The sequence below is a fragment of the Lissotriton vulgaris genome, chromosome 2_2 (genome assembly GCF_964263255.1).
Source record: "Lissotriton vulgaris chromosome 2_2, aLisVul1.2, whole genome shotgun sequence".
Lineage (NCBI taxonomy): Eukaryota > Metazoa > Chordata > Amphibia > Caudata > Salamandridae > Lissotriton > Lissotriton vulgaris.
In genome coordinates, this window is record NC_141688.1 from 299480073 (window position 1) to 299506449 (window position 26377).

Below are 26377 nucleotides of genomic sequence, written 5' to 3' on the forward strand. Positions count from 1 at the left end.
TGGCTAACACTCTGAGAACAGCGCGTGAGGGATCTCTAACAAACTCATTTATCCAAAGCAAAGACCTTTACCAAGTGGAATGTGTTCTGGATGGTATAACCCCTGTGCTGACCAGAAAGTTATTTTTGCAAAGGAGATATGGCACACTCCCCCTTAGATCATTCACTAGCTCATGGTCTTCCTCCCGACTACTGAGCACTGCCCGGCATGTGCGCATCCTAAAGAAAATGATCTACATGTGGTCTTCTTTTGCAAAGCCTACAAAAGAATTAAGAGAAATTGGCTAATTCCCCTTTTAAAAAATCTGGGATTCAGACAGTTCCTTCCTGCGTACAGAATCTTAAAAACTGAAGTGTCTCCCCCTATTGTGTTCGCAGTGGCAAAGTACCTTACAGCCATGTGGTTTACTCGCAACCGTCTCTTGAAAGCATAACTTACTTTTTAAACAATTTAGTTTTATCATTAATCCTTGTATCTCAATGTGATGATGAATTGACTAATGTGTAATAGTGTATTCTATATGTTTTTTTTTTACAATTTTACTGTCTGCATATCTTTAATGATTGCTAGATCGAAATAAAGATTGGAAATGAAATGAATATATAATCCCATATGGGTGCATTGTGAATCAATGTGATGCTGTGTTTTGTTCAAGGTGTAATTTGTAGATCAGAAGTGCAGAAAGACCAGTACAGACTGAGTTACAACAATCTAGTCTACTTATCGTCAAGAACTACACCAAATTCTTCTGAGAGTTAAAAGGCAAAAGGGGGCAATCTTCTGGAGTAATTTTAACATACAATAGCAAGTGGATATGAGTTTTAAAATTGAAAATTACTCCCAGATTGCAAGATGGCTCTATTGGATTTTAGGTGGCTGATGGAGCTGGAACATGGTGTGATGCTGAATGTGGGGTCAGTCCTTAGGGTGTCTGTAGTAATCTTCTTCCTTTTCTTCTCTCTTGTTCTCACTATGTCATTCTTTATCTCTATAGCAATAGATTGTTGATGTTTGAACACTCATCATCTGTTATGATTTGTCAGTTTCCTGGAAGATGCTGAGGATAACTGTCATTAAAATGCAAGTCTCTGTTTAATTGCATTTTTGGTGATTACTTCAAATTGGCAACGAAGACTGACTGTTAGCCCATCTTCCCACGTGTGTTGCTGCTTCTTATGTGTCATTGAACTTCAAGAAGGTTGGAATTCTAAATTGTGTCTGTTATTCGTTGGCACTAGTCTGTTTTAATGCTGATGGGATCTTGGATCTCAGCATATTACTGAAGATGCGTTGGCAACTCAGCATATTTACTTTTATTGGTCATCATTCTGGATTTATTTTTGAAAGAATTTGTTTCACCTCATCTGTACAAGAAAATATGAACTGAGCACTGAGAGACTATCAATCTCAAGTAAGTGTATTGTGGATTGTGTCAGTATCCCTCTTATGACTCATTTAATTCAATGTCATCGTATGTGACTTACCCCGATCGATTGGCTGTCGTCCATGACTAGTGTGTGATTCCTCCTGGTGTCAGTTACTGTTGTTGGATGAACTTGGCTGCTCCGGATCTGGTGAGTAAAGGATGACGCAATAGAACTCTCTGCGGTGTTGGTGATTCTGCATGTCGTCACTTCTACTACGTGTCATGATAGAATCTGACCATTGCGTACCACGTTTGTTGCTGCCTCCATTCTCAGTGTGAGGAATTCTATGGTTACGTGAGCCAGGAATGCCTGTTGATTGCATGGGAAGCGTGAAGACGTCTTTCTCCGCTGTAAACATACGCTGGAAATTGCCATAGTTATTACGGCATTTGCGTGTCTATCCTGTTTGCGAAGACGTCTTTCTCCTAAAGAGATTAATGTCTGGATTGCGGCGTGAGCGAACATTATTGACTACAGTCAGCTGGGTGAGCGAGCGTTATTGAGTTCAGCCAAACATTTGGTTCACTGTTATATATTTACATAGTTTGTGCTTATGTATTTACAACCAGCAAGTCAACATTCCTGTCGGATGATTGTTTTAAACTAAATACGGTTCATCATTTAAGTTTCGGCTATTTTACATTCGAGCTGTAAAGGTACACAGTTTAAAGTATTGAGTAATATTAAACTGCACATATTGAATCTTCAGCTTCAACATCATATTATTCAACGTTCAAATTTTAATTTTGAAGAACCATTTTTGTTGACTTTGGGAAAATAACTTTTTTTAAATCTAGATGTGATATAATTGGTCATTGTAATTAATTATTAACGGACTATGACTCATATGTTTTATAGGTTATAAGAATGCACTGCACTGTGATATTTTGTTCTTATTTAATTGTTTTCTATAGTGCTATTGTCTTCATTTTCATTTAATACTCATTTTTAACATACAGTTAAAATGCAGAATGTACAAACTCCTCCACCATTTTTGCAGCTTCCAGGTGATCCACCTGTTAGGTGGAAAGTTTGGTACAGGGCTTTTGAAAAATATTTAGGGGCAATAGGAGGGAGTAGGTTTAGTGCTCAGTGGAAACGGTTTATTTTAGAACACATTTTAGGTCGTGAGGGACAAGCAGTGTTAGAACATCTTCCTCCATTTGAAGTAGGTGAGGGCGAGGATGAATTAGATGAATATCAACACGCTATTAAAATGTTACATAAACAATTCGATGTAGAAGCAGTTTAGTAGTTCCAAGACATAAGTTCCTTACTAGAGAACAAGAAAAGGATGAGAGTGTAGTTGCTTATGTTGCAGCACTTCGAATACTTGCGTCTGAATGTGAGTTTCAACATTTTACAGCACAACTCATTCATGACCAGATTGTCGTCCATACTAATGATGGGAAAGTGCAGGAGAAGTTACTTACTCCAGCGTTAGAAGAGACAATTTCTATTGTTAAGAGTATTGAATTGTCTCAAAAGTCTAAAAAAGTGTTAAAACCAGATAATAACTTGGTTGGGGCTGTGGAAGATGTTGAAAAGTAAAATGTAAAGGTTCAAGCTCCATCGTGTAAGCCATTTAATGAATCAAAAGGTTCAAAATATGTTTCTAATAAGCATGAAAGAAAGAGTTTTGTTTCAAGAAACGTGTGTAGTAAATGTGGGTTTGCTGCTCATTTTCCTAATTCCTAAATTTGTCCAGCTAAGAATGCGTCATGCCACAAGTGTGGCAATCAGGGACATTTTGCAAAAGTATATAATTACAAAGGAAGTGTAAATGCTGTCTATGATGAATAGGAAAAATCATTTGAGGGTGAATGCGAGGTTGTTAGCTCGTTATCTGATCTGGTGGTTGTTGTTAAAGAAGATTCTGAAGATTGTGTTGATACAGTGGTGGAGATTATAGTGGACAATAAACCTTTAAATCAATTGGCTGATTCTGGAGCGCGTATGACTTAGCCCATCCAATAGGAGTCCAGTGTCTTATGAGGGAAGGAAAATTTAATTATCTGTTTTTTTTAAACATCTCTGGTATTTAAGAATAAACACATCAAGGGCAAAGTATATGTGGCTAAAAAAGGTCTTAATATTTTAGGATGATATCATCAAGTATTATTTGGCATGACACTTAGACCAGGCACTAAAGGAAAAGTTTCTATTATGGAGAAACACAGTGTTGAGGAGATTCCTACATCTTGGTTTCACAAATTTCCTAAGGTGTTTAGTGATGATTTAGGATGTATTACTTAATTACTTTATTAAGGGGAAAGAAGGTGCTACTCCAATTGAGCATACGTTTCGCAATGTGCCATTTAGTGTTAGAGATGATCTGTCAGATGAACAAAGGAAAATGTGTGAATCAGGTGTAATTGAACAGATTGAGTCATCTCTTTGGTTGTCTCCCTTGATTGTGAGATGGAAAAAAAATGGAAGTCTTAGGATCTGTATTAACTTACGCAGTGTCAACAGTGAAATTTTGGTTGATTCTCATCCTCTTCCTCGCATTGATGATATTTTGTCTAAGTTTTCTGGTGTCAAGTACTTTTCAAAGATCGACTTTGCATCAGCTTATCATCAAGTTGAATTAGATTCTACATGTAAACATGTAAACATGTTACAGCATTTATTTCACCCATAGGTACATTTCAATTCAAGAGGATGCCGTTTGGGCTAGCCTCCGCGGCGTCTGTATTCCAACGTATAATGGAAAAGGTGTTGAAAGGTGTCGCTGACACGGTTGTCAAGGATGATATTCTAGTTGCGGGCGATTGTAAAGAGTCACATGACAAAAATCTTCATTGTGTTTTGGACAGACTAGCGTCTAATGGTATTGTGGCGAATAAACTCAAATGTATTTTTGGGGTACGGTCCATTGAATATTTAGGACATCACATCTCAGGTGAAGGAATTGTACCTAAGGAGGGCCTTATTCAAGCTATTGTTGAGGCTCCCAGTCCTTCATCAAAAGACATTTTTGAGAATATGTGAATTTTATTCAAAGTTCATCTCAAATCTTTTAATGCAAACTGTACATATGAGAGATCTGCTTAAGAAAAGAGCTATTTTTAAATGGGATAATATTTGTCAAAATTAATTTACTAGTTTAAATAAAGAGTTGGGGTCTTGTCAAATTCTCACATCTTTTGATCCCAATTTAAAATGTACATTGTCAGTTGATGCCAGTCTTTATGGTCTGGGGGGTAAGATTTCTCAGAATAAAAATGGGAAAGAATTTACAGTGGGGATTGCATTACGTGCTTTAAGACCAAGTGAAAAAAAGTATTCTGTAATTGAGCGTGAGCTGTTAGCATGTTGTTGGGCAATTGAGAGGTTCAAATGTTTCTTGTGGGGGAGAGGTTTTAATCTCCTTATGGATCATAAACCACTAGTTCCGATTCTTCAAGGTAAAGTTGTGAAAGACCATACTCCAAGGATTGCCAGACTCATTTCTAAGTTGTTACAATACAATTTTCATGTTGCACATATACCAGGGGGAAAAAATACACGTGCAGATTTTTTATCTAGATTTCCTCTTCCGTTGTCTTCACATGATTTAGAACAAAACATTGATGAAGAATGTTTAATTGCTGTAGTAGATGCTTGCTCTGTGGGCTGTTTTAATGAACAAGAATGGTTTTTGTCCATGGAATCTGATTCAATCCTCAAAGATGTAAAAAATGTTATTGTTTCAGGTTGGCCTAAAGAAAAACATCTTGAGAACCATTTTCATCCTTTTTCAAAAATTGCTGATGAACTCACATTAGAGGAGGGTGGAATGATTATGAGAGGTGATAAGTTTGTTCCACCTGAGTCATTGAGACATCGTATTATTGATTTTGGGCATGAGAGTCATCGTGGACAAACAAATACTAAAAAAAGAATTTGCAGTTATTATTGGTGGCCCTTTATGGATCATCAAATTTATGCTGTGGTGGAAGATTGCTTAACATGTAATTCAAGTGACAAGGTAGTAAAGATAGTTTTTCCTCCTATTCAAAATGTTATTTTACCTGATGGTCCTTGGTTAACATTGGCAGTGGGCTTCGTAGGACCACTTAACATTTTGCCAAGTAAGTACAAATTTGCTCTAGTAGTAGCTGACTATTTTAGCAAACAGTGGGAGGTTCATTTCATGTCTGATCCTAATTCATTGGAAGTTATAAAGTTTTTTCAAAGTTTATTTGCAAGAGAAGGGTTCCCTAAAGAAATTGTTCCAGACAATAGAGTACAATTTACTTCAAGAGAAATGTATGATTTCTTATGTCAATCGGGCATTACCCACAAACGAGTGGCTCTTTATCACCCACAGGCAAATGGTTTCATTGAGAGGACAAACCGCATTTTAGTGGAATGTATCCAGTAGGCTGTACCTTCAAAAAATTGATATTAAAGAAGCGGTTCAGAGCTTGTTGTGGGCACATCGTACAACACCAAATTCTATCACTGGTATGAGTCTGTTTAAATCACTAAGAGCTAGAGCAGCTTCATTTCATCTTTGTCCAGCATGGATGAAAAAAAGGGGTTCTCTTATGAACATGTGGAATTCATCTATGAGCTGTGATTCTCATAGTCAGTCTAGAATTGGTTGACATGGAAGAAGGTTCACATCAGTCCAATGTAGATAACTCTAAACAATTCAATTTTAAGATTAGAGTAGGCGATTGGGTCAAAATCGAGTCATATCATAATGTACCTAAAGGTCTATCCAAGTTTGGTTCTCCAGTAAGAGTTGATGCTCTTGCTCGGTGTGCTGTAAGAGTCAATGGGAAAAATGTATGGAATCTCTCAAGAATTTATTAGATTCCAGAGAAAGTTGTGTCTCAATTGGGTCTTGACATTGCTAATGAAAAAGATGTCACTTCCACTTCCAAGGGAAATTTAAACAATGATCCAAGGTTGAAATATGTTCCTCCTCGAAGGAGTAGTAGGATTCGTGTTTCACCTGAACGAATGGATATTTGATATGTGAAGTGTTAAATACATTATCAATGTTATTAGTATATGTGTATTTGTTTTAATTATTTTTTGGATTATGTATATAAGTTTAGAATTTCTTTTTGTATTTTATCTCATTATCATATTTTGGTTAATTTTTATTCTCATTTATTTTCTTATTTTAATGTCAATATCAAGAGAGGAAGGGAGATGTTGTAGTAATCTTCCTCCTTTTCTTCACTATTGTTATCTGCTTCCTACATGTTCTCACTATGTCATTCTTTATATCTATAGCAATAGAATGTTGATGTTTGAACACTCATCATCTGTTATGAATTATCAGTTTCCTGGAAGTTGCTGAGGCTAACAGTCATTAAAGTACAAGTTTCTGTTTAATTGCATTTTTGGTGATTACTTCACTGTCCTATGCTCTTACCCATCCTGAGGCACGATCTGGAGGTAATCTGGTTCCGCAGTGCGGGGCACAAAGCGGATACAGGTCACTGTTGCAAACTCACTCATTGCATCTTTGATGGCAGCTACATCTTCGGCACCTGAAAGACAACAGAGGAAAGGAGAGGATGACACATGTTCAAGCAAACTGGAAAGGTACCTATGAAAGACAATGTTGAGCATTGGTGTAAAAGTGAACTCACTGTAAGTGGGACTGAGGGTGTAGGGCACAGGGACGGTCCCATCCCTGGATTTAGGCCAGAAGCAGCTGTTGTTTGGACATACCCTGGCACTGCGGCCTGGTTGGACGGCAATGTCTCCCTCGTGGACCAGCTGTGAGCTGCCTACAATAGTGAAACAGAGTGATAGAAGTCAGTGTCTGTCATAACACTAGAAGGAACACGTGCACACAGAAGAGAAGGAAGCTGATTTTAAGCCTAAAGAACAATTTCAAGTAAAAAATAAAAAATGCAAGAACCTGTCATGATGCTGGAAGAAGCAGTAATTTCGGGTCAAACAACAAACCTTAGCATAAGCACCTACTTAAGAAAACAAATTACCCTAATGACTGAAAAGGCCTCAGCACACAGGTATGGACAGTGAGTGATTGCAGCTGATAATATTTAATGGAGATGGTTTCCTGTGCCATACATCCCTATTCTGTTGCCCTCTTATCATATCATATGGCACCACTAAAAGCATTTTACTGTATTGCCATAATGACATTGAGCATATTAAGACCGAAAAATCAAGTTAACAATTGCAATGGCTGTATGTCTTCTAAGCGCTTTATGACTTCTTTCAGCAAACACCAGCAATGACATATATTGTCAAAGGCAGCCATTTCACCCTGTCACCACCCTAGATTCTGTGTAATTCTTCGTCCACATATTTGTGTTGATTAAGTCAGCAAATCTAAATTATGATTGTACATGTCGTTATCTGTGTTACATACAAGTCTGAACCAATGTATAGACTTCTTTGAATATTTATTATTTCAACTAGACCAAAGAGCAGGATCGATTTACACAATTTGTACCACACAAAGGTTAGTTTGATTTTCACTGATATAGTTGTATTAACACAATCCTTCAAAATATGTACCCGTGTGAGTCAATGATTTGCTTTGATTAATAGTAGTAGTTCTGTGATGATGACATGATGCATATCTGTATGTTGTTACCAGATGTTTCTATGCTATGACTTTGAAATGTGTTTGGGGAGGACTTTATGTCCCAGAATGCATTTCTTTTTAAGTTTGTTATTCCACTCCTCTATATGTTTTTAAATGGATGGCATCTGTTCCCAGATATACTACGTTTGTAAAATATGAGCCAATGATTATGTATTGTGACCATGTGTAAATGGCTGCTTCGATCTACACTGCAGGCTGAAGTGACAGGCCTGGGACATTCCTAAAAGTGTACTTTAGTGGGTACCGCAAGGAGTGCTGCTGCCCCTCAGTAGAGTTTAATGTACATGCCCTGGGAACATGTAGCACCAGATACTAGGGACTTATAAGTAAATTAAACGTGCCAATTAGGTGTAGGCCATTATTATCCTGTTTTCGGGAGGGAGCAGTAGCACTTTACCACTGGTCAGCAGGGAAAAAGTAAACAGAATCCTAAAAGCCAACAAAAACGAGTTCAGAAAAGTACAGCAGAGGAAGTCAAAAATCAGGGTCGGCCCTGCAGAAAGGGCCACGTCTAGCAGCACAGCTGACTATCTTGTAACAAAGTGTAGCGCCCAGAGGCCCTAATGTTTTCTCTTACCTTGGTTCTCTTTGGTGATCTTGAGGATGTATCGGTTTAGTGCCACAGTTGACTATCACATAACAAAGTCTAGTGCCCAGTGTAGGACCTTAGCTCTCTATATACTATTCCAAAGAACGGTACAGTGTGCAGAGATTCCAATGGATCCCCAGAGGCTTTACAGAGGTTAAAGTAGATAATTCATTAGTCTCTTTCGTGGTAGTGTGGTTGAGCAGTTAGGCTTATCAGGGGGCTGTATTAAGCATTTGTTATACTCACTCAGGCAAGAAATAATTACACACTCTGAATGAATAAATCCAATACCAATTCTTTTGTATAATAAAATATACTTTGTCACTTTTATTCGTAGAAAAAATAAAGACCTCAGTTGCTGGTAAATGGCAGTTCTAAAATAGCAATACTTTTTATGTACAGTAAATTGCGTTTGCAATTTTGTGATGTCAAATCAGCAGTAATAGAACTTAGCAATTGCAACAATAGATGGACATTAAGTGTGGAAGAAACGCAAAGTAATCCTATGGAAGGAAAACAATTATGCACATTTATAGGTAAGTACTCAACTTTCTCTTCCAGTCTTTGGAGGTTTAGGCCAGCACTGAGCAAGGTCAGATCGAGGTAGGTACTGCATCACCAGCGGCACTGGGGCGGCCAGGTACAGAGTTCACTGGGCCCAATATTAGTAAATAGAGACTGGAGGCACCCACAAGAGGTGCTAATTGCAGATAAGTACAGGTGGTTTCAGTGAACGGACCCAGGGGTTACCTCAAGCACAGGGGTGGGGGGCACAAGGCAGCACCTACCATACACCACCAGTGCCACAGGGGTGCACATGGCAAGATAATGGGAATTCAGGTGGAACATAGAGACTCGGACCAGATGCCTGGATGAATGTGACCAACAGCTGGGCAGGTAAGTTGAGATCTCCATGGATGCCTGGGCACCATCGGTTTTGCTCCTAGTGGTCGGGGGTTGAGGATACAGGGATTCCTTTAGGTGTCAGGTGTTCTTTAACTGAGCCGTCGCAGTCAGGAGGACCCTTTGTGATGAGGATGCAGGCGTCTTGGTGGAGTCCATGAGAGTACAGCCGCCAATAGAGTCGAGATCAGGATCGCTGGGGAGACTTTACTGGGCAGGTGAGCCACTTAGACTCGGGCCGTGGGCGTCGGGTGCTGTGTGTATAGGACTCATTGTTCACACGGCATCCAGAGGCCTTTTAGTTGTTTTCTTGTGGACAGGGCAGCTGTCCTTGCGAGATCTGGTCTTAGTTGAATAGCAGGCAATCTCCTCGGTTCTCTGCAAATCGCTAGCTGCAGGACAGGGGTCGTCTTCTATGGAAATTTTTAAAGCGGTACACAGGCCGGTAGGGCTGGGACCAAATCAGTAGTCGTCTTCAGATTTGACTGCACAAAATCTTCTTCTTTGTCCTTCTTCTTAGGTCACAGATATCTTAGGCTCAAGATTCAGGGGTGAACCTAAATACTGAATTTAGGGGCATTACTAGCACTGGCAGTTAATGGAAGGTATCCAATGAGCTACTTACCTTTGGGCAAATTACAATCTTGGAATCAGAATTTGAAGAAGTTAATTTGGAATGAAAAAAAAAAAGCAAAACAAATATTGTGGGCTAAATTATTCCATGCTAGTAAACAATCAAATGCAAGAGAGTTCTGGAAAATTATAATTGGTCTAGTACAACCAAATAAACTGGTTATATCATCAACTTTAACTGAGCAAGAATGAATCACATTCCTCGAAAAACATCTAAATCGGAATGGAGCAATAATAACAAAAACGGAGATACAATTCTCAAAGGGACCAGATTATGAGATTGAAGTTCAAATGGAAATACCAAAAGCCCAATTAACAAAATTAATTAAGAAGCAAAAAGATGGTGCACCAGGACCAAATGGTATTCCCTTTGCTCTCTACAAAGAAAATCCGGAATTATGGTCAGGATATCTTATAAAGGTATTTAAGGAAATTATACAGAGAGGTGCTATTCCTGAGTCATGGCGAGGGTCATTAATCTTGCCAATCTTCAAAAAAGGAAACTGGGCGCTTCCGGAAAATTATAGGCTTATCACTTTACAGGACACAGATGCTAAGCTTTTTGCCGGGATATTGCTTATGAATTTAAATGAATGGGCTGCAGAAAACAAGATACTGCCACTAAATAAGACTGGTTTTATTAAAGGGTTGGGAACAACGACAACCATCTTAGTATTATCTCTACTAATTGAGAAGTCATTCAGAGCTAAAAGGCCATTGTATTTATGTTTTGTAGATTTTAAATCTGCCTTTGATGGCGTCCAAAGCAATCTCCTATGGAAAAAGCTCCAGCAAAAAAATATTCCAACAGAACTGCTAAAACTGATTTAATTACTCTATAGTACAACTTGGATTAGAGTGAGGATGGGGGATGGCCAAACATTTTCAAAAGAAATCCCAGCAACTGAAGGACTAAAACAGGGATGTGTATTGCCCCCCCCTTCTTTTTAAATTTTTTTTGGCAGACTTAACAGGAAATCTGTATGAAATAAATTCACATCCACCGAAATTAGATATCTAATTTACTGTATGCAGATGATACTATCCTTCTAAGCCATACCAAAGTTGGATTACAGCGGCTAATTAATCGAATAACCATATACGCAAAAGAAAATGGAATGCTGATAAACAAAACCAAAACAAAAATCATGGTGGTAACTGAGAACATAAATTTGAGACATAAATACAAATGGTGTATGGAGAACACCGAATTGGAACAAGTTGAAGCATACAGATATTTGGGCGTACTATTCAATGAGAAGGGAAACTATCATCCACAAAAAACAGACATACAAAGGAAAGCAAATGCCTTGACGGCAGCCTTTGGGATTCTACAGAAGTCACTTGGTAACCTCACATATCAGCCTCTTTTGAAGATTGTAGGGGCAAAACTACTTCTGACCATTAAATATGGCAGTGAAGCACTTATGGGGAAGGATACTAAAATAATAAATAATGCTCTTACTAAAACATATAAATCTCTTTTTTATCTCCCAAATAATGCTTCACCTGCACAAATTAGATTGGAATTCGGATTAAATAATCAATACTATGCAAGAAAGGGTCATTTTATCAAAACCTGGGATCGGATTAAAAATGACCATGATAATCAGATATCACAGTTATTATGGCAATAATAAATAATAATATAAAGTTATCTCAAGGAAGCAATAGAAGAGTTCGAGTTAATGCCAATTTGGAATAACATGATAAGTAAGGCATCTTTTAAAAAGATAGTCAATCGAACAACAAACCAGCTATCGCTTGTAAATGATAAAGATATGCTGGTAAAAAGAAAGCATGCATGGTCAGTGATAAATGGATATACGAAAAAGAAGGTACAAGAATATCTAGAAACACCCTGGTCTGAAAAATATAAGATAGTTCTTCTAAAAGCGAGATTTGAAATACTCCCGGGTCTTAGTCATCTAAGACCCGAGTTGCACATTATGTAGATTGTGTAAAAATGGTGAGGAGAATATTGTTCACCTTTTATGTATTTGTCCTGAACTCATAAGGAAAGAAGAACTCTACTCAAACTACCTTTTAATATACGAGGAATAAGGACTTGTAGGAGCGCACTGAAAATGTGTCTCCACTCTAATGACATAATTATGCCTTTGTAAGGTTTTTATTGATAGTTAAATCAAAATTGGGAGATGACGTTATAAAATTAAGAGGTATAAGGAATTGTAATGATTTTTATGGAGCAACTGCTTTTTTTATTTTACTGTTCTATCCAGTATAGTATATGTATTTTGTATTGGCAATATTGTAAGATTTTGAATAATCAAACAATAAAGATTTTTACCACTACTTACCTTTAGGGCAACTACACGCTTTGTATGTCCCCTCACTTTGGGAAGGGGGAATCCCCTAATCTGATTGGTTACAAACCCTCCATTCAAAATGGAGGATTTTTTAAGGAGTGGTTCGCCCTAATCCAGGACACCAAGGGGTGGTCCTGAATGGGAGGAGACATACTTCTTTTGACTACTAACTATCTCGCTAAACTTTCAGCCAAAAGTGGGTCTTCGACAGGGGGATGAGCATCTCTATTGGCTGGACAGGCCCTGGCTAGCATAACAAAGGGCCGGAAGCCTTTGAGGCTCACCACCCTGAATGCTTTTCCTGTTTATGGTAGGTAGGGTGCACCTCCACTCCAAGCAGGCTTTGTTCCTGATCCACGAGAGCACAAGAGGGGTCCTGAAACACGTCTCAGTGTGGCAGGCTGGTGCCGACCAGTCAGATGCACACTAGAGAGTTGGTCGTTTTTCACGGGGCATCTCTAAGATCCCTCTGAGAGCATTTTACAATAAATCCAACACAGACATCAGTGTGGGTTTATTGGGTTTATTGTGCTGAGAAGTTTGATGCATTCAGTAAAGCCTTCCTGGAGCTGTGGAGTTCAGAATGACAAATTCCCAGGCCATGTACTCAATTTGGCTTTGCTGCACTTACAATGTCTAAGACTAGACATTGACACTATAGGAGCATATTGCTCATACAGCAATGCCCTCACTTGTGGTCTACTGCACCCTGACTTAGGGCCGTGAGGCCTGCTACAGGGGTGACTTACCTATGCCACAGGCAGTGGTTGTGGGTGTGCCATTTCGCCATGTCGACTTGTCTGCACCAAAACACACAGGAGCATATTTACAAGCCCCAATCGCCACAGGAACTTCACTTTTAATGATGTTCCTCTGGCGATAGGCGCCTCGCCTTATTTTACAAAGTGGCTTAACGCAGCCTTGTAAATAAGGCACCATTTCACACTATACTTAGCTTGAAAGGGGTGGACAATGCAGTGGGTGTTCCTCTGCAACAACCATTGATTTTGCTGCTGCCAGATATATACAAGGGTGGTGTAAATATGGGTAGTACCAAATGAAGACCAGGGAAAACCTGGTCTTAACATGGCAAAACAAGGAGACCTGCTTTATTTTTTCTCCTTTTTTGCTGTTTCAAGGTCTGCTGCTTTGTGCAGCACACATATAAACAGCAAAACACCATGAATTATTGTTTTTGTGCAGGACGGAGACCTGTCTCGCACATAAACAATCATTAAAAGAATGACGATTTGCAACTTCTATCTGCGCTGCACAGTCCAGCACACATAGGAGTCACACATTGCCATTTGTGATTGTTTGTGTGCAGGAAGAGACACCCTCCTGCACATAAACAATCATTCCCCTCAAGATAATCACTACCCCAAGACCCTTGCACTATGGTGCCAGGGTGCCTGCATTGGCGCTAGGCAGCTTAATTTAGCACCAGTGCTAGGGGTAATGCATGGTTGCACTGTATCTTTGTGAATACAGTGCAACCCTGCATTTTCAGAATGGCGCAACATGGTGTTAGCAAATGTTTCTAACACCACGCTCCTTCATTGTTTTGTACATATGCCCCCTAGTCTGAAATGGCAGTGCTTATGTGTTAGGTGAGGTGTCTCTGAGGTTGGCACAATACATGCTGCCACCTTTAGAGATCCACTCTGGTCACAATGCCCTTGGTACCTTTGGTACCTTGTACGAGGGATTTTTATGTGGACTAGTGGTGTGCCAATTGTGGAAACAACGGTACAGTTTTGGGAAAGCTCACAGGCACTGGGAACCTGATTTGCAGGGACCCAGTGCATATTCGGTCAAAGTGCATCAGAAATTAGGCAAAAAGTGGGGGTTACCTATGCAAAAAGGGGCACTTTCCTACAACCATAAGCCTTTGGTTTTCTCTTACCTAGGTTCTCCTTGGTGATGATCTGGCAGACAAAGATGTCTGCGCGCAGGATCACAGTGGCTATCTTGTAACATAGTGTAGCGCTCAGAGAACTGAAGTTTCTTCTTAGTTTGGTTTTGTTTGGTGATGATCCCGAAAATAACTGGGTTCCAGGGCTTCGCTGACTATTGTTTAACAGAGTGTAGCGCCCAGAGGCCCTGAGGTTTGCTTTCACCTTGGTACATTTTGATCTCAGAGATACCCAGGATCAGGGTCACAGCTGAATATTGTGTAATAGAGTTTGGAGCCCGGAGGCCCTGAGGCTTCCTCTTACTTTGGTTCCTTATGGTGATGACGTTGAACATGTCTGGGCTCAGAGTCACTGCTGACTACTGTTCAACAGAGTGTAGCGCCCAGAGGCCCGGAGGTTTCCTCCTACCTTGATTCCATTTTGATCTCAAAGCCGCCTGGAATCAGGGTTGAGAGAGCGCAATTTGAACGAAAAATATATAGTGGCCATATTTAGACTTATATGTTATAAACGTAGGAATGAAATGCATATCGTAATGAAAAGTTGGCAACTGCAGCATAAGGGCCAATGAATGTGATAACCTGTTATAGGAAATGTAAATGTATTCGCATGATGAAATGCATTAAGTTTAGAAACCCCGTATACATGAAGGGCAATTGTATAGAAATGTGTATAAATGCTTATGAAATGTAGAGCGTGCACAGGAGAATTCGTGTACGTGTGTAACTTTAAATGTGTAACTTTACATTGGGAGAAGCGGCGAGAAAATAATGTGAAAAGACGTAAACGTGGATAAATGTATAAGAGAACTCACATAAAGATGTAACCAAGGAAAATGCATAAGTTATGTTCTATGTAGTCGTATTCAATATATTTCATATATTTGATGTAGAATGTTTAAGTATAACTAGGGCTTTGCTAAAAATACGAATAGAAATGTATGCCAAAGGTTATGCTGTGTAAAGGTTTTTTGTAGGAATATTGGGAGAGTTTAGGTCATTTGTGTTTCTAACCTGACTGACCAAGAGCTCAAAGGAGCATAGTCACATGAAATGTAATTTAGTGGTCTTGTGAAGGTCGTAAATAGCTTGATGTGGACATGAGAGCCGAGAAGTCTAGCACTTGTTAGATTTAAGGTGACAATGCCGGACGGAGCTTATTGCTCGAACGTGAGGAGAGACACTTTTTAGGTGGACTATGTTTTGTCAAGACCATTCACAGGACCTAGCAGGGTCAAGTTAAGAGATATGGAGTTAAGGCCTTGTCTAAGTTTCTATGTTACATGATCTGAAAGAATCAATAAACGTCGACGATGAAATGATGAAGATGACATCCAAAGGAGAAGGGTCAACTTAACGGACGATGTGAAGAGTGGACCAATGGAAGAAGCAGGAAGTTGACATCATCGGGGGAAGTCCGTGGTGGGCGTCAAGGGGCGTTCCACCCACACGGTGATTGTGTATTTTAGGGACAGCACCCCGGGGAGGAGAGAGCAATCAGGGAAGAGCCATGTGAGGAGGTAGCAATTGGCAAGCAGGAGAGGGCAATCAGAGAAGGGCGAATTGCTCAGAGCAAGGGCGAGGGTAGATGCCTTGAGCAGATGCGCTGAGACATCATAGCGCAAGGGAGCAGTAGGCCGAGGACCCTTAGAGAGCAGATGGGTAGGCAGATAGGGTACTGCTTCTGAAACTTAAGATTTCCTTTAGAGGCTAAAGAGAGTTTGACTTCTTAGGGAGACAAACTGCTGACACCTTTTTAGGGAAGAACTTGCGAAGTAGGGTTGTCACATAGCATAGAGTAGGGACAGATTAACTTGATGATTGTTTTTGTCTTACTGCAGATGACGCAGAAGAAACCACTTCACACCGAAGCTTAAAGCAACTGAGATTTTAACTGATTTTGTATTTTGTATACTTTGAGATTTTATCCTGAGTGGATTGTATCGCATTCAAATTAATCTTTATATAAACTCTTAAAACTTCATCAGTTGTAAGTGGTTCTTCAGAGTGGCGTCAGTTAATTGGGTTTGTCTAACCAATGCGGGGGTGGTCTTTTCCTCAATGACAGATAAAAGCGGTCCAAAACAGACGAATGGGATTCTTTATTAAATTTATCATACTCATAAATTAATATCAAAATCCCGTTCCCCGCAGTTGGTAGCAGAGTTTGATGGTTATCTTCTTGAGGAAGACGACCTAGGCCAGGTTAGTTTACCCCAAGGTCCCTAGTCATCGTCGACCAGAAGAAGAATCGCAGCCGAAGACGGTGCTGACAGTGCGTCGAGAGAAAAGCAGCAGAATCGGTCGAGAGTGAGTATAAGGGTCATGCGTTGTAAGATTGCGGTGTTTTATGTTGTTCCTGTGTTGTAATGTCAAGCGGAGTTGAATGCCTGTAGTGTGATTGAGGGAAGGTTGTGAGCGCGCGCAACTGGATGAAATCTTATGTCCAGAGGACTTAAGTGGTTCGGGTGTATCGAACACCTAGAGTAATTTGTCTACCATTGAAAGGGGGTCATGAGGTACCATTGATTTCCCGACAGACCGATGATAGGGGGAGCGTATGTGTGAGTGAATGAGTAGCGAACGCTGGTCGTACGTCTACTGTGCGTAAGTAACCTATCAGTTGAGGCAAGTGTCCGACCGTAAGAGGAAAGACGCTGTGCCAGTTGAGGTAGCAATTACAGTTAGACTGTGGCCGTACAGTCAGAGAAAAGTGATCGCTTGGACGGAAGTAGTCATTTTTCAATGTATGAATGAAAACGCAGGCGAAATCGTGAGACGAGTTAAGAAACGAGGGAAGCTGCTGAAGAAGATACAAGTGACGTCAGCGTAGAACCGTGCTGGGATAGGCTGATTAGCGAGAGTCGCACAGGGATTGGTGGTTGTTATCAAGCAAAATGAAGTGTTTTAAGGGTTTAGGGAAATTCTTCAAAAAGAAAAGGAGAAATTTATATGCCGGAGAAGAAGCTCCACCAGAAGGCACACCAGCATATCATATGGCAGTAAATGTAGGCTTACATTCAATACTGTGGATTTCTGAGTGGCATAGGCTAACTGAAGGGCAAAAAGAGCTGGCGTTTCCAAGATTCGGAACATTTAAATTAGAAGTGTTGAACCAACTGAAGGCGACGATGCTTTCAATGAGACCTCTACCGAGGCCAACACAATTTGAAGCTCTTGGTGTGTGGTTTAGAACAGCACACGAAAGGGGCGTAAAGAGGCGACAAGAAAGGGTGAGAAGATCGGTAAAGGCAATGCAGGATGCTAAATGGGACGATGAAGCCAAGAAATGGAGGGTGCAAAAGATAGAAGCGGACAAATTGTTCACCATGATAGAGGCTACGGGAGAAAAGAAACCTCTAGAACAGGAGGATGAGGAAAGCGAGACAGAGGAGGAACTGCTAGAGAGGCTATTGACAGACAGACCACCTCCATACAGTGGGGAACTTGCGAGTCCCATATTACCGCAAGTAGACGGAACTAGGTGGGGAGAGTATAAGTCGATCCCGGTATCAGAGTGGGACGCTACTAAGACCGTAGAGATACCCCAAACTAGTCCGGAACAGAGAGTAGTGGGAAGGCTTGTGGTCCAGAACGTGCCAGAGACGCAATGCGCTAGGTCATACCAGATGCCGGACGCTTTGCAGGTTCCGGTCACCATAGGTCCTATTGTGTCAATCTATAACCCGGAAGGGGTCCAGCAGGATGAACAGGCACGGTGGGATAATGAAAGAGCAGAAGAGGACAATGGGAATGCCACAATGAATTCCCACAGGCAGATACGAGCACCAATAAGTCGGAGTACCCCATTTGATTCCGCAACGGGTCCCAGAGTAGAACAGCGAGGTCGAAGAGGGTCAATGGATTTGAGGGGTCCTAAACCGAAAACCTATAAGGAACTAAGGGAGTACCTGAGAGAATGGGACGCTGCCGAAGAAGCTCGGAATAAAAGTTTAGAAACAGGATCCGAGTGGAGAGAGCAGGATAACAGGATTCTCTCTCATTGTGGAGCTGGCGAAAGCAGCGCCGAGTGGGAGGGAAGAGGCCAAGAGAGCAGAAGAGATACCTATCCTACTGAGAGCAGCAATAGGCAAATGTGCGAAGACAGAAGTGCAGGGTGTGGCGAAGTGCCTCGTGTCACCTTTAGTGAAGGGGAACATAGGACACAGGAGTACCGGAATACCTTCAGGTGCACACACCATGCCCCAGGTGAGAATGCAAGACATTGGAGTCACGGAAATATGGAGAGTCGCGAAGCATCTCGACATACATCCGGAGATAGTGGTCAGAGTCACGAAAACATAGGAAGTCGCGAAACGTCTCGCCATTCTTCCGGTGATCACGAAAGAGATCACGGGAACATGGAGGGCCGTGACGGACCCTATCGTCTATTAAGTGACACCAGACAAAAAACAAGTTATAATGGGTTAGAATCGAACGGTGGATCCTATCTCACATCTGGAGAAACCGAGCTTAGAAATCGGAATGTAGGGTTGGGGGACGGAGCGTTATTCCACCATACCCCACGTGGAGATGGAAAGGCTTGGGATCTCGAAGGGTGGGAACGAAGAGAAGGAAGCAGAGCTCCTCATAACTCACCTGTGCTCAGGCGTAGGGCGCATAGTGGAGGTGAGAGGGATATGAGAGAAAAACATAGAACTGAGATGCTGAAAGCTGAAATAAAAGCGAAACGGCTTGATGTGATGAGTTTGAAGGCAGATCTGGATGAATTGATTGATGGTACAGTGCAACTAGAGAGATTAAACTCATATACACCAGCTGAGATACTGTTTCTATCCAAAGATATTACTCGAAGAGCGAGGTCAGTTCATGAGAACTTATCTAATTTAGCAAACAGGTACATGGTAGACCTGTCACGAACTAAGGCTTTACAGAGTAACCACAGGCTAACTTGCACAGATCAGGATTTGGATGATCGCAGAACGATCGCGCTGAAAGTACACATAAGGGAATTGATCGTAAGTATCAGAATATGGAGAGATCTAGATAGATGGGAGGAAAGATGGTCCAGAAAGGGCTCCGTTAGACGGAGTGTACTTGAGGGTTCCCAGGACACAGATTTGATGCGAATGGAAGCCTTCCCTTTGCGAGAGGTCGCGAATGGAAGCTACGTTCATGTGCCCTGGACCAGGGGGGATTTGGCGGCATTCACCAATTCCTTCCCAAAGCTTAGAGATAATCCTGTCGAATGGTATAAGCAGGTAGAAAGATTCGTGAAGATCTCAAAGGTACTGTGGGTCGATTTGAACACACTGTTCGACATCGTAGTACCCGGAGACTTATGGACAGCGTGCAAGCTTAGTGTTGATTGGCCCACTTGTGAGCCAACGAGAGAAGCCAGGACGAATGGTCCATCTCATAGAGTCATGGAAAAGTACGAGAGGGTAATAACGTGGCTAAAAGAGAAAGTGCCGGTGCAAGACATAGACTGGGTAAAGATAGATCGGACTACCCAAGAGCCGAAAGAGACAGTGCATGAGTTTTACGAGAGGTTGCTGAAAGCATTCAAGCAATACAGCGGGTTAGATGTGATGGATCCCAAGGACATAGGACAGTTTGTTTCAAAGTTTGTCTTAGGATTAAGACCAGAAATATGCCTAATGATCCAACAGCATCTGATCTGTTGGCAGAACAAACCTTTAGACGAGATTCTGAGGTATGCAAGGTATTGTAGTGACGAGATAGACTCGAAGGCGAAGAAGCTTAAAGAAAAGCTAATGTTAGTGCAAATGCAAGCTGCTGGAAAGGATAAACAGCGACAGCAGGGAACAGGGACGCAGGCAAAGAAACAGAATAATCAGAGCAGAGACGAGGAAGAAAGACCGAGACCGAGAATGGATATCGAGACGCTGAAAAAGAAGACAAGATGCCATCAGTGTAACGAGGTGGGACACTGGCGACGCGAGTGTCCTTACAACGTTGAGACAGGGGAATTAGAGCAGGAGGAGGAAGAGGTTCAGAACAACGTGGTTAAGGGAGCCACAGTCCCGAAGGGCAAGTTTGTCAAAGGGGGGACTCAGACTCCTCGAGCCCCGTTTCCTCAACCACCTCGCATCACGAACGGAGGAAAAACCTACAGACAGATGCCATTGTTTGTAGGGGGAGAGGAATGTTACTACGTTGATCCTCTTACAGGGCAGCGGGCTAGTAGGGACGAAGACTGTACTCTAGGAGCCGCCTTGGAAGTAGATCAGAGAGGACCATACGTAGAGGCTGAAATAGCGGGATGTCCTACAACCTTTTTGGTGGATACAGGGGCCACTCGATCTACGTTGAGATCTGCGGTAGTCCCGAGTCTGCCAATGTCAGGAGAAACGGTACAGGTGGTAGGAGTTGCGAACAAAAGGATGACAAATCCTTTGACCGAACCAGTGTCGGTGAGGATAGGGAATTACAGTGACGAACATCAGTTCGTGATCTGCGATTCTAGTCCCGTGTGCTTATTAGGGAGAGATCTGCTGTGCAAACTGAATTGCACGATACATTGCACACCAGAAGGAGTAGAAGTGCAGACCAATGATGAGGACGCTGATTTTAAAGTCATGAAGTCGCAGGAATGCGTGGAACTTTATCCTACCTTAACAGTGGAGGAGCTCCCACAGGACTTGAGGGAGAAAGTGTCAGCCGAGGTGTGGGATTTTACTGGGGAAGAAATAGGATTGATCAAAGGAGTAGAACCGGTAAAAATCTTGGTAAGACTCAATGCTGAGTATCCAAGAACACCACAATACAAGTTGACACCGGAGACGATCGCAGGAATAAAGCCCGTGATCGAATCCATGATTAAGCAGGGAATACTGAAGGAGATCGTGGGAAGTCCATGTAACTCCCCGATCATGGGTTTGCAGAAACCTAGTGGAAAATACAGAATAGTACAGGATCTTCGAAAGATTAATAACATTGTTGTCTCGTGTTGTCCAGTGGTACCGAATCCATCAGTGATATTGTTTCAGATACCGTTCCAAGCTGAATGGTTCACAGTGATAGATTTGTGTCAGGCTTTCTTTTCGATACCGTTAGACGAAGAGAGCCAGTATCTTTTCGCTTTTAAGCTGGAAGATCGCGTTTTAACATGGTGCCGTATCCCTCAGGGGTATACAGAAAGCCCATCGATTTTTAACCAGCTTTTAAAGAGAAATCTTGAGAGTCTAGTACTGCCCAAGAATTCAGTTCTGGTCCAGTACATAGACGACCTCCTTGTTGCGTCAGAAACTGAGGAAGCTTGCAGAGAAGACACCATCACCTTGTTAAATCACTTGGCTGAGAACGGACACAAGGTGTCTCCAAGTAAGTTGCAATATTGTAAGACTGAGGTGCAATACTTGGGCCACAGGATTGAGAAGGGAAAGCGGAAGGTGTCTCCAGACAGAATTGAGGCGATTATGAAAATGAACGCGCCTACGACACAAAGAGAAGTCAGGATGTTTTTAGGCATGGTTGGTTATTGTCGACAGTGGATAGCAAACTTTTCACTGAAGGCCAAACCTTTATTACAACTGACGCACAAAGGAGTAAGTGATCCGGTACCATGGGACAAAGATTGTTTGATGGCATTTTTGCAGCTGAGGGAGGACTTATGTCGTGCCCCGGCTTTAGGGATGCCAGATTACACTAAACCTTTTTTGCTTTACTGCTGCGAGAGAGAGGGATGCGCTTTAGCGGTATTAGCACAGGTCCATGGAGATGCGCGCAGGCCAGTGGCGTACTTTTCGGCTACATTAGATCCAGTAGCCGCAGCGTTGCCCGGATGTCTGAAATCCGTAGCTGCAACGGGTGTCAGCATTGAACGATCTGAGAGCGTAGTCATGGGTCATCCGTTAGAAGTGTATGTACCACATTCTGTAGAACTGTTAATGACAAGGACGAAGACTCAGCATCTGACGAATAGCAGGCTCACACGCTACGAGCAGGTCATATTGGCTGCCGAGAATGTGACCCTAAAAAGATGCTCTGTCTTGAATCCTGCAACCTTGATGCCACTTCCGAATGAAGTGGAAGATGAAAACTGTACAGAACATGACTGCCTCGATGTGACTGAACTATGTACCAAACCGAGACCTGATATCGTAGATGAGCCATTGACAGACCCAGACGAAATTTTCTTCGTTGATGGTTCATGCGTAAGAAACGATGTCGGTCAGCTGAGAGCAGCTTATGCAGTATGCACGATTACCAGAGTTATAGAAGCCGCTTGCCTGGAAGGAGTACACTCCGCACAGGTAGCTGAAATTGTGGCTTTGACTCGTGCTTGCCTAGCAGGCGACAGACTTCGAGTCACTATATACACCGATAGTCAGTATGGATTTGGCGTAGTTCATGATTACGGGCAGTTGTGGTCTCAAAGAGGTTACATGACCTCCTCGGGTTCTCCGATTAGGAATGGAGAATTCGTGAAACTTTTGTTAGAGGCTTTGCAAAAACCAATGGCCATAGCTGTGGTCAAATGTGTAGCTCATACAAAGAATACGGATTTTGTATCATTAGGAAATAAATATGCCGATGAGGTAGCGCGTTACTGCGCAGAGCAGGGATATTCTCACACTGATGCAAAAGTGGGGGGAATCCAGGAAATGACTGAATTGACCATGTTATTAGATACCGTAGATACATGGGACGAATTGAGAGCAGTACAGGAAAATGCACCAGATGAGGAGAAAAAGGGCTGGGAAACAGCTGGGTGCGAGAAAAGTGAAATGAATTTTTGGGTGTCTGCCGACGGAAGGGCAGTATTACCAAATGAACTCATTAGTCCAATGGCAAGAAAATTGCATGGATCAGCTCACATAGGAAGAGATGCTATGGTGAGAGTATTCAGGCAAACGTGGTTTAACCCTAAATTTAGAGTAGCGGCAGAAGCAGTGTGTCAGCGATGTACGATCTGTCAGCAACTAAATGTGGGTAAGAGAACACCAGTTACCTTGAGTCACATAGGAAGGTCTGGGGGGCCTTTCAATAGGATGCAGATTGACTTCATAGAAATGCCTCCATGCAACAGACTTAGATACGTGCTAGTGATTGTTTGCATATTTTCTAGATGGGTCGAGGCTTACCCTACACGTAGGTGCGATACACTTACAGTAGCAAAATTGTTACTTAGAGAGTTGATACCGAGGTTTGGGGTGCCATCCTCTTTGGAATCGGACAGAGGAACTCATTTCAATAGCGAAGTGGTAAAGATGCTGTGTTCAGCTTTAAACATCGATCAGAAGTTACACTGTAGCTATCGACCAGAAGCTTCAGGGATCGTAGAGCAAATTAACAGCACTATCAAGTCCAGACTGGCTAAAGTTTGTTCATCGACATCCCTGAGTTGGCCAGACGCACTTCCAGTAGTCCTCATGAGCATACGTAGCACACCTGATAGAAGAACAGGCCTCTCTCCACATGAAGTGCTAATGGGGAGAGCTATGAGGTTGCCATCGGTTCCAACTGCAGCGCTAGTGAACATCACAGACGATTTGATTTTGGACTACTGCAAGGGACTATCTGATGCCGTAAATTCTGTGTCCCTCCAGGTCCAGGCTGCAGAGGTTCCGTCAATACAAGATTTGTGCCATGACCTGAGTCCAGGAGACTGGGTCCTGGTGAAGAAACACGTCAGGAAGAACTGCTTAGACGTGCGTTGGCGAGGACCGTTTCAAGTCATACTTGTAACGAATACTGCAGTGAAGTGTGGAGGGCTGCCAAACTGGATACATGCTTCACACACCCGAAGAGTGCAAACACCTCCAGAAGACACAGCTCCTCTCTCGGATGAGAATCCGGCGGGAAGCGGAGAAGCCATAGAGGGGGAAAGCCAAGCTGTGGAGGTGATCGAAGAAGCTGAAACTGTGTTGGAACAGGACGACGAAGGTCAGGACACTAGCGAGACCGAAGCCGTCTCAGGAGAAGACAGTAACTGGGAGACTGAATCGGAAACTGAACAAACTGAGAGTGACCAAGAGACGGGTCCTGGAACAAGGAGCAGAAAGACGGGAAACGACAAAGCCGTTTGGCCGGAAAGAAGAAAAAGGCCGAATTCAGAAGGAAAGCAAGAAAGAACTCTTGTCCCGATCGCTGAAGAGTCGGATCAGGAGGAAGAAACGACAGATTCAGGAACTGAGAGTCCACGAAGATCAAGAAGGGTACGTGTGCCCTGCAGAAGGTACGCCACCCCAGAGTGGACTTATCTAGCAGATGTATTGGGGACAGAAATCTGGGAGAGTGAAGAGTGTGAAGGTAACCACTCTCGATCCATTCGTGACAGTGGAGATATGGATGTTGGCGCCTGGGCTTGAGACTGAGGGGTTACTGACTTTCACACTTCCCCGACCCCCACGTTTGAGTAAAATCCAAGATTTGGTGTTAAAAAGACTACAATTTCCAACAGTTGGTCAGCAAATGACGGAAGCAGAAGAAAAAGTTATTCGTTTTGAACTGTTAATTATTGTTGTGAAAGCTGCAGGTCCGACAATAATTGTTGATGCATAAAAGACTTTTTGTACGTATGTTATAAGGAAGAAGATAACCTAGCGCCGAGTGGAAAGAAGAATAAAATTAGGGATTACATTTAGAGGACGGAGAAGGGCTAGGGTTGTCTGCTGCTAAGAAGAGAAAAGACATTTTGGTGAAAAAGATACCTGTTGATAACAAGCACTTTAAAGACTGTGAACGCAAACAAGTAACCAAAGACTGGAAAGAGAACTTTCGCTGGAGAACGAGGGACGCTGTTTTGATAACATGGAGAACGGCAACCTAAACAGAAAAGCTAGATGTATAGTAGGTACACTTATAGCAATAGTGATATTTCTCATAATCATAGTAGTAACGATATCTTACATGACAGGCCATGAAAACGATAGAAGAATAGCGAATGTAAAAATTGTAACGACTTTGAAACCCACTCTTGTGGGAAAGAAGGAGGAGAGCACTGTTACACGTGAAAAAGCGTTACTTGCAGATGAAGCTCGTAGATTACACATAGATGAGTCACAGGGAAACTTTAGATCAAATGCATATGCAAAGTTATTGTATGAATATATCGATGCCATGGAGGCCAAAGATTGCTACGTTTGTATGCAATTGCCGGCTTCTGTAGACGAAGGCATTAGGTATCACCATCTCCCATTGACTTATGGGATCACATGTAGTTTACTGCTTAGTATATTTTATGGTAGAGAAGGATTTGAGTACTACTTTTCGAATTATGATTCGGTACTGCCTGAAGTTCCGAATTATAAGCAAATGAATAAGTGGGACTATTACAAAAAGGAGGATAGACTAGCTAAATTCTTTCTTCCTTGGGATACGCTAGATACATCATATGCACGTAGAAATAATCTGACTTGCAAAGTATCAGAAGTAGAGAAAAGGTTTATAGCACAAGTAGATGATCGATGCAGACGGCAGAAGATTCTAAAAATGTCAGGACAATGGAAAATAGACTGGACGGAAGAAGAGAAGGCACATAAAAAGAAAGGTAGTAATGGTCCAATCGCATTGGATAGGACGCAGAAAGGAAAGTTATGTTTAACTCGAAGCAAAACGTACTATGAGAGTGAATTTGTAGGTGAAGTTAGTTGTGAGCACTCTTTTAGGTTAGAGTACTACACAAAGGATTTTATGAAAGGGATGCAAGCTATTCCGAATGTATATTTTGTATGTGGGAGAAATGCCTACGTAAAACTTCCAGATAATTGGTATGGTTCGTGTTACTTGGCAATTGTCTTCCCCAAAATATATCATGCAAAGGATTTGGCGATAAAAGAAGGAAAGGCTTCGAGGAGAACGAAAAGGGAAGTAGGAGATGCAGAAGTAGTAGGAGATGTATTTGGAGCGATGTTTCCATTGTTAGGTTTGATTCTTAACGATGTTAAGATTAGAAGGTTAGCGACTGTCGTGGATAGATTGTCTGCCAGCACTGCAAGATCTTTAATGTTAATAGAAGGTGAGATGCAGTCGATTAGAGCAATGGTATTACAAAACAGACTT

The 26377-nt window shown here is 41.9% G+C and overlaps 1 protein-coding gene across 1 annotated transcript in view; it reads right to left on the bottom strand.

Moving 5' to 3' along the window:
* Positions 1-26377, bottom strand: part of LOC147729344 (embryonic protein UVS.2-like) — a 136302-nt gene that overhangs the window by 95125 nt on the left and 14800 nt on the right. Inside the window, exons 4-5 of the mRNA XM_086959834.1 lie at positions 7025-7165; positions 6805-6922 (exon numbers count right to left, since the gene is read on the bottom strand). Coding sequence (XP_086815960.1) covers positions 6805-6922; positions 7025-7165 — 259 coding nt within the window. The remainder of the gene's footprint in view (positions 1-6804; positions 6923-7024; positions 7166-26377) is intronic.